The sequence below is a fragment of the Lampetra fluviatilis genome, chromosome 2, assembly GCF_964198595.1.
Source record: "Lampetra fluviatilis chromosome 2, kcLamFluv1.1, whole genome shotgun sequence".
Classification (NCBI taxonomy): Eukaryota; Metazoa; Chordata; class Hyperoartia; order Petromyzontiformes; family Petromyzontidae; genus Lampetra; species Lampetra fluviatilis.
In genome coordinates this window covers 12,673,147-12,689,634 of record NC_136276.1, presented here as the reverse complement: position 1 = coordinate 12,689,634, position 16,488 = coordinate 12,673,147, and the positions used below count along the sequence as shown (strand labels likewise).

General features: G+C 46.7%; 1 protein-coding gene across 3 annotated transcripts in view; it reads left to right on the top strand.

Moving 5' to 3' along the window:
* Positions 1-16,488, top strand: part of LOC144942924 (sodium channel protein type 2 subunit alpha-like) — a 100,612-nt gene that overhangs the window by 18,925 nt on the left and 65,199 nt on the right. For all 3 annotated transcript variants that reach the window (XM_078869965.1, XM_078869972.1, XM_078869955.1), the window contains exons 5-11: positions 332-421; positions 823-951; positions 2,988-3,079; positions 6,356-6,583; positions 8,177-8,240; positions 10,617-10,758; positions 11,730-11,942. In XM_078869965.1, coding sequence (XP_078726091.1) covers positions 332-421; positions 823-951; positions 2,988-3,079; positions 6,356-6,583; positions 8,177-8,240; positions 10,617-10,758; positions 11,730-11,942 — 958 coding nt within the window. The remainder of the gene's footprint in view (positions 1-331; positions 422-822; positions 952-2,987; positions 3,080-6,355; positions 6,584-8,176; positions 8,241-10,616; positions 10,759-11,729; positions 11,943-16,488) is intronic.

Genomic DNA, 16,488 nt, shown 5'->3' with positions numbered 1-16,488 from the left:
TGAGGAAGCGATGCTCGATGCCGGTCCGGCAAGAGTATTCATAATCTGCAATTCCTCTAACGCCATCAATAATGAACACGGAATGAGTTAAGTCTGTGCACCTGGCTGATGTATTGCAGACGGTAACGACAGCAGTGCGACTCATTAATGTAGCCCGGGCCTTGATTTATTCTAGAACTCTCCGCTGAGGTCAGATTTGGTTATGAATTTTGCTAAAGATCACCATTAAACAGGAATTAAGCTGCATCATTTTTCCTCACCACTGGTAATTTGCTGGGTGACGGCTGGCATTTGGACAGAAGGCACGGGTTTTTCTTTAACGGCAACGCACGCTTTTCAGTATATTCATAATGTTCACCATTCTAACCAACTGTGTCTTCATGACCATGAGCGAGCCGCCCACTTGGACCAAGAATGTGGAGTAAGTGATTGGATTCTACTCGGTCTGTAACCTGCTCCCTGCACAAGCAAGCAAGCTGAGCCTTGTGGATAATTGTCATTTGTTTGGTTAAGCCTGTATAAAACGTGGCACATTATTGCAATGAATAAGGGATTTATTTCAACATTCACCTGGCAGTTTAATGTTTAACATATTGGCCAAAACCACCACTCAAGAATGAATTCATAACAAATAAACTTTTTATTTTTAGACACTGTATAAAATCAATTAATTTTAGTATTATTTTAAGAAGAAAAAGTTTATTGTTCGTTTAAAAATGTGACACAACATCGAGTTTTATGTTGCGCAAATTCATTTTCACTTCGCCGTGGATTACGAGTGAGTGTGCACATGCTGTTTTAACCGGTGGTGCGATGTTCCAGATACACGTTCACAGGAATCTATACCTTCGAATCCATGGTGAAAATCCTGGCTCGTGGGTTTTGCCTTCACCCTTTTACATTCCTGCGTGACCCTTGGAACTGGCTCGACTTCTGCGTCATCGTCATGGCGTAAGTTGGTATCGCGTCGCTCGTCGTTGGACACTGAGCGCGTCCCCCTCCCAGGCCAAAGGGGAATACCACGTGACTCAGCTGCGACCACTTGCTCCTCTCGCCCAAATGCGCAGTTTTGAGCGAGTGCTAAAAATTCCACATTCACATGGCATGAAGCAGTCTACCGACCTCCCAAGGTGGCCTGGAAACGGAAATACAGCGAGGGATTGAATCAATCCGTATGGATATTTGGTTGTTATCCATTCATATCTGTGAGCTTTCTCCAGGTATTCCGGTTTCCTCCCACATACAGCCAAACGATCCTGAATGGAATTGGCCTAATATCCCACTGCAGTATCCTGATATTTTGTCTTGAGACTCAGTGAGGCTATTATTGAATATTAAAGAAAACAATATGTTACTTCCTAAGAGGTAAGAGACCGCAGAGGGATGATTAAATGGCTTGACTATGAGTTGAACCCGTAACCTGAGATAGGTGCCCTACAACGGTGCCAGCCAGTGAGGTATTTACTGCAGTTTAGCCCAGGGAGCCTACCTTTGCTGTGTTATGTACGGACGGGGAGAGTAAGGTGGCGATATTTAATTGGTTGGCATTAATTATATTGAGGCGTTTACTTTTCCACTGACACCTTTTTTTTTTCATAACCTTGGCAAAATTGATACAGTGGGTGTGTGCGCGTAAGATGATTGGTAAATGTGAAAGCTGTTAACTGCTCCAATGCTTAGGTGTTATTATCAGCGTAACTGATGAGAAATATGCTGACATGAAGTTCTGTACATTGATCAAACCTTGATTGTGAAAGAATATGTTTGATCTGTTTCCCAAACTCATGGCACAGGTGCACCAATTAACCAATTATTTTGCATTGCAACTTTATTGAAGTGAAATGAACGACTGTGGCTACCGCCTTAATAGATTACTTTGTATTTTGGTGGACCGTGAAACTAACTGTGCCGCCATCTATCTTGGTGGCGTAGTGCGATGTGAAATGGCGGCTCATGCTGTCGTCTAGTTTGGGTGCTCTGCAAACAGGAATCCCGTAATCGCACCCCCACCGTGTGACCGCGTATGTTTGGTCCAACGCTCCCCAGAAGCAAATTCTGCTTGTGATTAAATATTGATATGCCAAAATATATTAGAAATCGTTCATGTGAAATGTTAAGTTGCTTGTGGTACCGCCAATGGACATATGAATTACGAGAACAATTGAATCTGATTTCACATTCTGCGTTAATTATGAAATGGTGAGTAAATATTGTTGATGGTCAAATAAATAGCTTACTTGTGAACTATCCAAGAAAAATGTCGCAACAAATAAACAAAAGTCTTCAGTCGCAACAAACAAGTGGAATTCGTGAGCCAGACCAGTCTGCTGTTGTAGAAATGTCTACATCAGTGAGGGTAACATTTTTGTACAGGAATCATCGCAAATGACGGCAATGTCTATTCATTGGAAGCATTGCCTGTGGGCCGCTGTGTTAATAATGGTTGTGTGGTACTCCTCATGGCATTCCACAAGCCCCGTCTAAAGCGTAATGCACAAACAGCAGCATAAGTGCCAAGCAGAATAACTAACGTCCGTGGGGCACAAGTATCAGGCAACAAGATGTGATACCACTGCATACGTTTGATCCGTTGTGCCGTGTGGCTCTCCAATGTTTTCGGGTCGTGCCGTGTGTTGTTTATCGGCACGATGTCTGCAGCTTCGGCTGTGACTGAAACATCTCTAATTCCCTTAATTCATTGCCATAATTTCTTGAAAACTCATTTCTTTAGAACTGCTTTTTTGTGTTTAGTTTGTTGTCTTTCCCCCGCACCTTCGATTAGCACGGTTCGCTACGTATGGTGCGAAAGGAGTTCAACATACATGGGATGCACTTAAGTTTTCTTCTGTCCACCTTCCCATAACATGCCTCTCTCCTGCCACGTTGCAGGTTTCGAGCTACCGTGGCGTATGGGACTCTTTGTAAATTCGTATCGCAATGTTCTGCTGACACCGCGTGCGTGGTTGTTCGCTTTCCGACCGGTGCAGATACGTCACGGAATTTGTCGACTTGGGCAATGTCTCGGCCTTGAGAACGTTCAGGGTTCTCCGAGCCCTCAAAACCATCTCCGTTATTCCAGGTGAGCGTCGGGTTAAATGCCCACGGCTGCTCAGACTGAAAGGAAATGTGACCAAGAAGAGTTATCTTGAGAAAAGGCCCAGACGTTGTTGCTGCTGCGCTGGAGCTATTGTCGCCGTTGTTGTTGTTGTCCTCGTCGTCCTCGTCTTGTTACTAAAGCTGACATTATTTGTTTACACCCTGCGTCAGGCGACCGGATGGGAAGTGTGTCAGGGCAAATAATGGACAGGTTTAGTACTTTTTATTCAGCCTTGGAGTTTAACGTATGTATACTGTGCATGGGACATTGACAGTGCGCGTGTGGAGAGAGAATGCTCAGGAGCCTTGCAGAAACTAAGGGGCATCGGAAATCGCTGGTACTGACTGCCAAAAAAAGCGAGGTAGTGGCGTGTGATGCTCCCTGGCGTCAAGCCAAGCAGCACGGGACTGGTGTGAGCACGTGCAAGATGATAACCTGTTGCGAACATAACCGCACAAACAATGATTCGCACCCAAGAAGAGGAGGCTTCAAAAGAAGTAGCTCTTCGATGAGTTGTCAGGTCGTACTGCGGTGTTCTTCGCCGGCGGTTGTTATTGGACGTCGCGCAGAATTGCACACGGAACAACCTGGAAACCTAACCGGTAAAATTAAAGTAAACGTAACTAATGAGTGAGCGAACAACTATATTACGTGCACACGAGCGTACGATTCAATTTACACGAGTTATTCCAATCTATATAGATACCCATGTCACCACTACCATGGTTACTGCGACACAAAATACGTGCGCATGCAGTGGTCAAAATGAGCACGTAACTTTCCGCGGTACGAACATAGGATGAACGCGTCGGTCACGTGATCAGTGCGTATCACACGCCACTACGTGGGTAACAACTGAATTTGGAACAACAGAGATCTCCACTTACAAAACGGGCCATTTCGAGCTCAACCACAATGCTAACATTTGAGGGGGGGAGGGGGAGAGAAACCCCACTTTGATTGAATTGGAAGGCACCGGCCCTCATTTGGTTCATTTATCAAATTAGGCACTGTTTTTTTTTATTTCTGTAACGGTTCTGCCTGAAACGGAGGGGCCCATTCTCAGGCATGACAGAGCATGCAGGCGTTCATAGGCTGCTTCCATTTTTTTTTTATGAACTTCATGCGGCACACGGAGCTCTTGGGAATGGGCGATGGCGGTGGAGTGGTGGTGGTGGTGGTGGAGGCTTGGTGGTCTCCCCCCCCCCCACCCCCTCCCCATGGCCGGGATGAATGTTTCCCACACACCATCCCCATTCGCAAGCAAACTGAACTCACACGAGTACGCTGCGCAGCTGATGCCAAACGCAACCCTCCTTAAACCTTAACCCCCCACCCACCCGCTGCCACTTGCCCGTTTCTTTTTTTTGTTTCATCGGCCGTGATTACATATTTGCAAAAGGTGTCGCTTTTGTGGGTGGGCACGGTGAAACCGAGTGGCTGAGGGGCAATGCGATCGATGATTCGTGTCTTTGCCGGGTCTGCAGAAATTATGTTTTGAAAAAGGGGAATGCCCCCAATTATCGTGCTGTGTTGGTGTCGGCGGCTAACACGGAGAACTGGGCGCGTGTCAGGTGGGGCAGTTCGTATCACCCTGGCAAGTAACCAATGGTCGTCGAGTGATGACTTATTGACCTTGATCAACTTAGGAGGTCTTTTGACCGGTCAGAAATGAGTGCCTAAATCACATGAGCATTCTAAACCAGTCAATCATTGCACTTCCACACACAGCGCGCCTGCAATTCACTTTGTTATTCAAATAAGTGTTGAGTATTTGACGAGGTTTTTTTAAGGACAGGATAACGATGTTGTCATTTAAGGTGCAGTAAATAAGTTTTCAAGTGAATAAAGCTACGTATGATCAATTCTATCCAATCATTTATCATGAGGACACTGCTTTTAAAACGACACTTAAGTCACAGCACATGTCAGTAGAGGCCGTTAAAGAGAAGCAATTACATTTTGGAACATGGTAAGTTACTTGAATACATTTTTATGCAAAAAAGCTGAATATATTTATTTTATCGTTCGCTTTAAAAAACCCAGCCGCAGCTCATGCCTAACACACGCACACGATGATATTTCCCATGGTTTCGATTGGTTTAGAAATCTTTAATGATTTTGGCACACGCACTTGATTGATCCGTAGCTCCCCTTACCCCAGTCACCATTGTTTATTCTCAAGCAGAGCCGACAATAGCCGATCTAAACCTCGGACTGTGATCCCAAATGTGGTCTGACACCTTGCGAATACTGTATGTGATGAGCCTCGTTTTTTACCCATGCGACGGCAGGATTTTATTTGTTTATCGTAAATCACCGAGCACTTCTGTTTGTTCGAGCCGCCTCGCGCCACGCGCAGTTCAGTGCCTGCGCCGGGTGGCAACGCGGGCACCCGGCGAAGCATCTCCACTCAGTCACTAAGCCTCTTAAGCCTCGTATAGCGCGTATGCTTATACAGGTGTGTACAATGTACGTTCAAACTTGTACGGAGCCGCATGACATCATGGCTGAGAAGAACGTTAAACTGCAGCGCAGAGAGCTTGACGAATCCCTGCAAATGCAACGCTGTATCTGCCTTTGGTAGACGCGGTGGGTAATACGCTGCAAGTCTGACGCGTTAAGGTTCGGAGCTTTGTCTGCATCATGCCATTGTGCTCACGCGAATGGGAAAATGGCCGCCGCGTTCAGACGCAACGGCGCCGAGCGCGACGCCGGTTACAAAGTAAAACCGTCAGTTTGGCGGTCCGGCGAAGCAAATGCTGCCATTCACTGGTGCGCAACTGTGCGGTGCGCGTCTTGCGCTCTCCGCCGGCCCGTTATCATGAAGCGGGTCACCAACGCGAGGCATGCTGTGTGCAGCCCTCCACGGGGTTAATCGTACACCCCCTGAACAACGAAAGTTTTCAGCAGCAGATTTCACCAATTGGGATGTGGGAGCTGTGGACTGCACACTTGCGATCACGCGGCTCCGTCTCCGCCACGTAGCTGAACCTGGGGGAAACGCACCGCGATATACGATTCGATCGCAAAAGCACCAACGCCCATCTCCCATTTTCACTGCGATGCAAGCAGCCATGACCACCGCCGGCAACGCCCGGTCATGGAAGCCGAGCGGGGGCTGTGCAGAGGCAATGAGGGTACACGCCAGCCATGGCACTCCTAATGTATCCCCTACGTCCCAACTCTCCCATTTCCTCGACGGCTCCCATCATCTCCCCACTCTCCCACATCACCCCCCCCCCCCACCATCCTCAGGTCTAAAGACGATCGTAGGTGCCCTCATCCAGGCGGTGAAGCAGCTGTCGGACGTGATGATCCTCACCGTGTTCTGCCTGAGCGTGTTCGCGCTCATCGGCCTGCAGCTCTTCATGGGGAACCTGCGGCACAAGTGCATCCTCTTGCCGATTGCCAACCAGACCAACGTCACGGAGTTCAACGAGACCGTCGAGCCCTTCAACTGGGAGAACTACGTCAACAACGAAGGCAAGGCCCTTGTCGGAGCGATGGGCTCTTGGTTCCGCGATCCCACATCGTCGATGCGGCCGTTGCAACACAGACCGTTGATATCGCTAAGTGCCAGGGGGCCAGGAAGGATAGCGGATGCTGCCCCCCCCCCCCCCCCCACTATCGTCCATCACCCCTGCAGGGGCGCCGCGACTGTGGGCGTTGTGGGTGTCTAGTCGTGTTCAACAAAATTCTCAACAAAAAATTCACCATGTAACACGATTTTTGTTCCTGGGTAGTAAGTGTTATTTTCTGCCTCAAAAGTATAGAAAATGGTTATTATTCCCCACAAACTTTGCTTTTGTGACCAGGACTTTACGTGAAGGAATGACACAAATGCACACCACGTTTTCTCTCCTGGTCACAAAAGCAAAGTTAATGGGGAATAATAGCCATTTTATGTACTTTTGAGGCATAAGTAATTGGAAAATAACAGTACCCAGGAACATTTTTTTTGTTACACAGTGAAATCATTGCATATTTGAATCCGCATGTTTGTAATTTTAGCGAGGTGACATGATTGCTGATCATGCCAATACACAGTAACGCGTGAACAGTAGGCCCAGTACCGAGTCATGTAGCCAGCAGTTGAGTAGATTTAATGTAATTCAAGCGTACAACTTCTCTTGTTTGGGAAGAAGTGGAGAGAAAACGTATGTGGATCCTATCTGTAATCTAACCATTAACCACCAGGAACCATTAGCTGCTCGTACAACCAGAACCATAAACATGTGACTGCCCCTCTGTTCCCCAGCTCTATCGTGCATTGCTCACTGAGAATCTGGGTATTCCACGTGGTGGTGTTGGCCACCCACCCCCTCGTGTGCCGTGCCGGCCTTCATAGGTGCTTGCCTAACACCACTTGCCCCAACAGTCTGTTAAAGTCTACATGGGGGATCTTTGTATATGTCTCTACTGTACCCAGAGAGAGAGAGAGGCTGGGTCTCACTCTGACTTAGCACAGAGAAGCTTCCGTGGCTGTATCTTCACATGAAATCCTCTGGGCAAGGACGCTGCCTGGAGCCTCAGTCACGGGCGCACGCATGTCGCTTGAAAAGCACTCCCTCCCCCTCGTCTTGGCACGAAATTCTGATATCCACTCAATTGTTGTGTATTGTGCTAATCGGTGCTGCAGTACTTTTGGCAGGTGCTCTTAAATCATGCATTGTGTCATTCATGTTTGACTCACAAGCCAGAGACAATGGTCGACTGAGTGCAATGACGTTGGTGCAGTGCTGTTACATAATATTCATAATAAAATATTGCCAGATATTTACCCTTGGCAAGCTACACGTTTGCAGGAAGGTCCCTGCATTGGGATGTTTGGCCACCCCCACCTATGGCAGTATGTGGGCCAGTATTCATTTACGTATATCATTTCCAATGAATTTGCCCCTTGAATCCGTAACATTTGTTTTCTCGGACACAGGATACGGGATTAAGCTGTGACGTGGATCTAAGCTATGTGACACCACAGGATAAATATTTGAATGTGAAGGGCAGGCGGAGACATTCGTGGGCGTGGATGAGCTTAATCGTGCCGACTTGTTCCCGTTAAACTGTTCCTTGCAGATAATCAGTACAAACTGGAAGGGCATAAGGATGCTCTCCTGTGTGGAAATGGATCCGATGCTGGGTGAGTATAAACGCTATCCTTCAACGATCGATGATAATCTAATTATTTACTCTGGCCTCAAGTGAACCCTCTCATAACTGAAATCCCAACTTTGCGCAGCCGCGCAGTGGCGAGGCATTTAACGCAATTTATCGGCACCCGGTGGCACGTTGCCCACGCCCATGCAGCAAGCTGACCCTGATGTGTCCAATCGTGCATTCGTGCACTTTTACACAAACGCAGTTACACATTTTACAACACGCACAGAAGAATATGTTTGATTGGAACGGTCGTCAGCCTTTGGGGGGGGGGGGGGCAGCTACTAACAATGATGGTGTAACCCGAGATATAGCAAACGCTGGCTCACGGCTGTCTTGAGGAGTCTGGTAAAACAAGGGGGGGACCTGAAATGAGAACATGATCAATATAAATGGGTTAACCATCATTAAACATGACCGGGTAGTGGTTATAGTGGGCCTACTCAGGTTATGAAGTGGACCTTCCCTTTCGTGAGCTTCAGGTCCCCTCTGAACCAGAGGATTATCACCTGCAAGTGTTCGTGCTTGGCTAGCTAGAATGGCGCCTAGTCAGGCGGATGAATCGCCACACAGATCCACAGTTATGCACGGCAAGAAATGGCATCATACTGCAATACACAGGGCTGGTACTTGATGAAGTCATAAAATGGCTTCTGTACGGCAGCCCAGAGAGGAGACGGGCGCCACTGAGTCTAGAATTTCCACTGATACGTGGGCAATGCGACACCCAGTGACTTCATTGGTTCTAATGGTGCGGATAATGTTGGTTATCAGTATCGGTCTCCATGGGTCTGGCGTCTGAAATACCACTTCTAGATAGCTTGCGATGTGAGCATCACTGGCTCCTGGTTGAAGAGTTCTGACCTCTACTGCGTGACCTGGATGTCCACTGCTGGAAAGGCAGTGAAGGAAATCGACCACATGCTTGTAGACAGCCTAAGTCATTCGACATAGACAACATCTTGATAGGGCATCTCTCAGGGTTCATTTGAAGTCCAAGGGGATTCTGATATCTGGTTCTCCCAGACTGGATCTTGAGAAGCTGCATGGTGAACTTGTTTCCAGCGAGTTTTCAGGGAGTCTAGAAATTGTTTAGGTAGCTTATTAATCTTGAAAACCTTGATCAAATGTTGGAGATGCCTATGTCTGGAACCCTACTAGCTGCTCGTGGCTGCCTGGGAGTAAAACCCAGGACAAGTAAGGGATGTGCCTTCTGGGGAGATGTTTTTTCAGACAATGGAGAAGAGTCGTTCAGCCAGGCTAGAGTGAGGAGGGGCGAGGGCCGTTGGATTCTAAAAATTGTCAGTGAGGTTGAGAGCCATCTTTGATCAATAACTCATATGCATCTTACCAATGTCTCAAACTCCTCTTTTTGAAGCCAATACCTAGGGGTACTTCAATTATGGTGGCTTTTCATATATTTCTTGTCTGATTCCAATGAGTGTAGGATCCATTCGGTGAAGTCATATTTGTGCAGCTGTGTAAGTCCACTTCTCCAGTTTCTCAGCCGGATGCCAGTGGCTCTCAGCTCTGATTGCCGACCCACCAATCAAGGGATGCGTTACCTTCAATTGAGGAAACTCGATTTGGAGGAAAGCATATTCTTGGTTCTTTCGGTAAAGTCACGTATATAGAAAATAAAATTAAAATAAAAAAATGTAAAATAACAAAAGCAAAAAACCCATGAGGTTTCGATCGCAACACAAGCGGTCTTCATCACGCGGAGGAAAGCAGTTTTAAGAGAAGCAATATTGTTGGAGTCTGTGATATTACTGGAGAAATGCTTAAAGTGGGTTGTTATGGCATGACTATGGGATTTCATGTAGAGAGGTTTCTTAATTAAGAATGAATGGCTAAGTTGGATAGTATGGACAGAAGGCAAAATGGGGGATTTGAATGCAAATCCATTTGGAGGTCTTAAATGCGTATGCATGAGGGATATATTTCAGATATCTTAAATAGACCGTTGTGCCAGGGAGCAAGACATCTTGGTGTAAGAGAGTATGTGGAGAGGTGGCCATTGCGAAGCTATAGAGTAGACTGGTGTGAGAGCACCGGAAAGATGGAGTTGGTCACGCCTGGGCACAAACGCCATCCGCAAAATTGTACGGCACTGTCGATGTAAATAGACCGTGCAAGTAAATGTCACAACATTGACTTAAAGCTTCCGTGACTGCAAGAATTCATATTTTTTGGGTCTTTCCGTAGAGCCATGTAGATAGAAAAAAAAATATTTTATAATTTTATTATTTTTCTGTCACAACAACATTGTTGAGAACACCGTCGCAGCTGTCGAGCAAAGTTTGTCGAGGCCTCGACCCACCCGCCAATGCTCGTCATCACCCACCCCCGTGTGTAGTTCCTGCCCAGAGAAGTTCGTCTGCATCAAGGGAGGCCGCAACCCCAACTACGGCTACACGAGCTTCGACACCTTCAGCTGGGCCTTCCTGTCGCTGTTCCGCCTCATGACGCAGGACTACTGGGAGAACCTCTACCAGCTGGTAAAGGCAGTTGCCCGTTTTTTTGTTTACGTAGTTCCAATTATGGTACGGATTGAGGTGAAGATATGGCAGCTGTGGATGTATCTGTTCAGGACTGCCTTGCCGAGTGTAGAACTCGTTATCAGCAAGGCTGTCTGTTACAATGATTGCCATTTTTGTGCGTTTAAGATTCTGCATTGGAGAGGAAATGGGAGTATTTGGAGAAAACCCATGCATTTTGAGGAAATTACACGAAATTAATCGTACAGGTTGGTCAGCAGCCTACTTGCTGTACTTCCATCTGCTGGCCACATCAGAGCATTGCATATTTGGTGTGACACTGAACCTAAAAATACATACAGTCATTCCTCGTTTAACGTGGTAGGTGCGTTCCTGAAAAGTGCCACGTTAAGCAAAATAAAAAATCTCTGCTGTGAAGCTCAGCAACGTAGTTCGTCATCGACCACTCAGAAACCGCTTTATAATGGGCACATTCCGTGTTGTGCGAAAAGTGTTCCCTCATGGGAGAACCGTGTTATAGTGAAAACGCGTTGTGTGAACACGCGTTAAGCAAGGACTTATTGTACTGGATGACAGATGTACACTAACACCACCACCATGCCTGGAACATAATGATGGTGGTGATGATCAAAATAATATATTCTCTGAGGATGACTGGTGATGATGATTATAAGGATCATTATTGTGGTGGTGCTGGTGGTGGTGGTTGTGGTGGTGAGGATAATAACAACAACAGTGATGATGGTAGTGCTGACAGTGTTGTTGATGACATTGATGACGTCAATAGGGATGATGATGACGATGACATTGATCAGAGATGCTTGCCAAATGGGGTGATGCACAATTGCTACTGAGGGGTAAAACGTTGCCGTGTTTCACCGACGCTACTCAACGTGACGGTGTATCTTCAGCATTCGCCACTTCTTCCCCTTGCACAGCTGAATGTCGCCTTGCATTCTGTCCCCTCCCAGACTCTGAGGGCAGCTGGCAAGCCGTACATGATCTTCTTCATGGTGGTCATCTTCCTGGGCTCCTTTTACCTCATCAACCTCATCCTGGCCGTGGTAGCCATGGCCTACGAGGAGCAGAACCAGGCCACCATGCAGGAGGCCGACAAGAAGGACCGTGAGTTCCAGGCCATGATGGAGCAGCTCAAGAGGCAGCAGGAGGATCTGGGGAATGGGGTGAGCGATTTTACTGACGATGAGCGCCCGTGTTGGCCATCGACCTCAAGTATCCTACGGGGGATTCTGCCTGTGACCAACATCTGAGGCGATGATTGGGGTTACAGGGAGAAATGGGTGCAGTTTCAGTGCATTATTATTGCTGTGCTCCCCACCGATCCGGAGTCCAAGGAGGAAGAACTCAGAGGAGATGGTGGAGGGATACTGCCGGGGCAGATCTTGGGGGTTGCGTGTTGACTGTGCAGCAGCTGCTGGATCTGGCGGAGGGTAGAGAGTGCTGGCGAGGTTTGGCTGTGACATCAACTTGATTTTGATTGTTATCGTTGCTTTAATAACGTGCCATGGTCCATATTTCTTCTCCTTTTATTGTGGCTCTGGACTCACCCTAAATATGTAGGCATTCCCCTGTGCTCGAAATTGTCTTTCAAGATTCATATTCTCAGGTTTTTTCGGTAAAGTCACGTAGGTAAAAACATTAAAATTAATGAAAGTAAAATAAAACAAAACAAAATAAAATTCACGACGTTTCGGAGGCAACACAAGTCTCCGTCATCAGGTGGGACCGTCACAGCCGAATTAGCTGCATCAAGTGAAGCAATGATTCAAGATGTAATCCCTTATAAGCAAGTTGAAGAGAGGTGGAGAGGGGGGGGAGAGCTTATCAGGCTGTGGTAGCCAATGAATGGAAACGTATCGGGAGGGAGGAGGAGCGGTGATCAAAGACTGCACGCAGTGCTCAACACAATGAATGGAGACGTGTCGGGACGGAGGGCGAGCGGCGATCAAAGACTGCACGCAGTGCTCAACACAATGAATGGAGACGCGCCGGGACGGAGGGCGAGCGGTGATCAAAGACATCACGTAGTGCTCAACACAATGAATGGAAACGTGGCGAGCGGTGATCAAAGAACAGTGAAGAGATTACTGTTAAACACTGTGGATGTTAACACTTGGTGAAGTAAATTAAAATAGTGCCTGTCAGATAAGATGGTCCAAAAGGTGTAATTAAGTCTTTTTTGCGTGGTTAATAACATCTTTCCAGTGATTACTGAGTTTGTACCCATCATCACGGTTGAAATTATGTCTGTGTTTGTATATTTGTATGGCTTCGTGTACAAACCTTTGATGGTAGCCCGGAGGTTTGCAGAGAACCTTGGTCTCGGAAAAGACAATTTCATGAGAGCCCGCCGAGTTGTAGCAATGATCGGCAACGGCCGAAGAATCAGTTCTGCCGTGTTTCAGATCTGACTTGTGCTCGCGGACACGATCAGCAACATGACGTTTTGTTTCTCCAATGTAGCAATCACCACAAATGCAACTCAATTTGTAGACTCCAGGATACTGTAAGTCAGGAACGACATCCTTCACAGATGGAATCAGATCACGGATTTTATGCACTGTACTGAATCGGACTTGGATCTTATGTTTGTTTAGAATTTTGGAGATCTTTTTGGTCACGCCTGCTATGTATGGTAACGTGATAGTTTTGGTCAGAGTTTCATGTGGTTGTTTCTGTGTGATGGGAGAGACAGCTTGGCGGATAGTGCGGTCAGAGTATCCGTTCATCCTGAGGGCCCGATGTACATGTCTTAATTCATCAGTCAGGTGGTGTTGGTCAGAAATGCCATGGGCTCTGTGGTATAGCGTTTTGATGAGAGAATTCTTTTGAGATGGGTGGTGGTGGGAATCCGGTTTCAAGTAGGAATTTGTGTGGGTGGCTTTCCTGTAGACAGAATGTCCCAAGGATCCGTCAAGCCTCCTCTTAAACAGAATATCCAAGAATGGTAGTTTACCGTCTTTCTCCACTTCCATGGTGAATCTGATAGATGGGTGTCTAGAATTGATGTGGTCCAAGAAGTGGTTCAATGCTGGGAGGCCATGTGGCCAGATGACGAAAGTGTCATCCACATATCTCTTCCACAGGGAAGGACGCAGGGTGGATGTCTGGATGGCGTCTGATTCAAACTTTTCCATGAACATGTTGGCTATAACTGGTGACAAGGGGGAGCCCATAGGGGTACCCTCATTCTGTTTGTAGAAGGTGCCATTCCAGGTAAAATAGGTGTTGGTGAGGCAATCCCTAACCAGCGCAGGTACATCAGAATTCAATCCATGTTGGACTAAGTCCTCAATTATTGTTAGGGTGTCCGGTACTGGGACTTTGGTAAACATTGGTAAACAAAGATACTACATCAAAGCTGACGAGGATGTCATCAGGAGATAGTACCATGTCCTTAACCATAGAGACTAATTGGGTTGAGTTGAGTACTGCCGAAGAGGTCTTGCCTGTGAAGGGGAGCAGAGTATCTGATAGAAAACGGGCTAGTTTGTACGTCGGAGAGTTTATCGTCGACACGATGGGTCGTAGCGGGGTGCCTTCTTTATGGATTTTGGGAAGACCATAGAGTCTGGGAGGTCTTGCCGCCGATGGTTTTAGAGAGGGACGTTTGCTTGGTTCGATTAGGGAAGTCGAACTCGTGATGATACTGTTGGTTTTTGTCGTTAGGCTTTTAGTGGGATCGTTTTTAATTTTGGAGTAACTCCCATCATTAAGCAGGTCCAGGATTTTGTTGTTGTATGAATCTTTATCCATGATGACCCCCATCTATCAGATTCACCATGGAAGTGGAGAAAGACGGTAAACTACCATTCTTGGATATTCTGTTTAAGAGGAGGCTTGACGGATCCTTGGGACATTCTGTCTACAGGAAAGCCACCCACACAAATTCCTACTTGAAACCGGATTCCCACCACCACCCATCTCAAAAGAATTCTCTCATCAAAACGCTATACCACAGAGCCCATGGCATTTCTGACCAACACCACCTGACTGATGAATTAAGACATGTACATCGGGCCCTCAGGATGAACGGATACTCTGACCGCACTATCCGCCAAGCTGTCTCTCCCATCACACAGAAACAACCACATGAAACTCTGACCAAAACTATCACGTTACCATACATAGCAGGCGTGACCAAAAAGATCTCCAAAATTCTAAACAAACATAAGATCCAAGTCCGATTCAGTACAGTGCATAAAATCCGTGATCTGATTCCATCTGTGAAGGATGTCGTTCCTGACTTACAGTATCCTGGAGTCTACAAATTGATTCTAGATTTGAAGCTTTCGTGACTGCAATGATTCATATTCTCAGGTTTTTTCGGTAAAGTCACGTAGGTAAAACATTAAAAGTAATGAAAGTAAAATAAAACAAAACAAAAATAAAATTCACGACGTTTCGGAGGCAACACAAGTCTCCGTCATCAGGTGGGACCGTCACAGCCAGATTAGCTGCATCAAGTGAAGCAATGATTCAAGATGTAATCCCTTATAAGCAAGTTGAAGGGGGGGAGGAGAGGGGGGGGGGGAGTTCATCAGAATGTGGTAGCCAATGAATGGAAACGTATCGGGAGGGAGGGGGGTGGGAGGGGGAGGGAGCCAACAAAAAATTTGGCGACGGCTTGGACGCGGCTGCTGCGCACGCCAACACAATGGACAGAGAGGGGGGAGGGGAGGTCTGATACACATGATAGAACAAAGGAACGAAAATGCCCATGTTTATACCAATGCAGGCTGAAAAATGAAGAGAGTACTGTTAAAAATAACTGGGGATGTTAACACTCGGTGAAGTAAATTAAAATAGTGCCTGTCAGATAAGATGGTCCAAAAAGTGTAATTAAGTCTTTTTTGCGTGGTTAATAACATCTTTCCAGTGATTACTGAGTTTGTACCCATCATCACGGTTGAAATTATGTCTGTGTTTGTATATTTGTATGGCTTCGTGTACAAACCTTTGATGGTAGCCAGGAGGCTTGCAGAGAACCTTGGTCTCGGAAAAGACAATTTCATGAGAGCCCGCCGAGTTGTAGCAATGATCGGCAACGGCCGAAGAATCAGTTCTGCCGTGTTTCAGATCTGACTTGTGCTCGCGGACACGATCAGCAACATGACGTTTTGTTTCTCCAATGTAGCAATCACCACAAATGCAACTCAATTTGTAGACTCCAGGATACTGTAAGTCAGGAACGACATCCTTCACAGATGGAATCAGATCACGGATTTTATGCACTGTGCTGAATCGGACTTGGATCTTATGTTTGTTTAGAATTTTGGAGATCTTTTTGGTCACGCCTGCTATGTATGGTAACGTGATAGTTTTGGTCGGAGTTTCATGTGGTTGTTTCTGTGTGGTGGGAGAGACAGCTTGGTGGATAGTACGGTCAGAGTATCCGTTCATCCTGAGGGCCCGATGTACATGTCTTAATTCATCAGTCAGGTGGTGTTGGTCAGAAATGCCATGGGCTCTGTGGTATAGCGTTTTGATGAGAGAATTCTTTTGAGATGGGTGGTGGTGGGAATCCGGTTTCAGGTAGGAATCTGTGTGGGTGGCTTTCCTGTAGACAGAATGTCCCAAGGATCCGTCAAGCCTCCTCTTAAACAGAATATCCAAGAATGGTAGTTTACCGTCTTTCTCCACTTCCATGGTGAATCTGATAGATGGGTGTCTAGAATTGATGTGGTCCAAGAAGTGGTTCAATGCTGG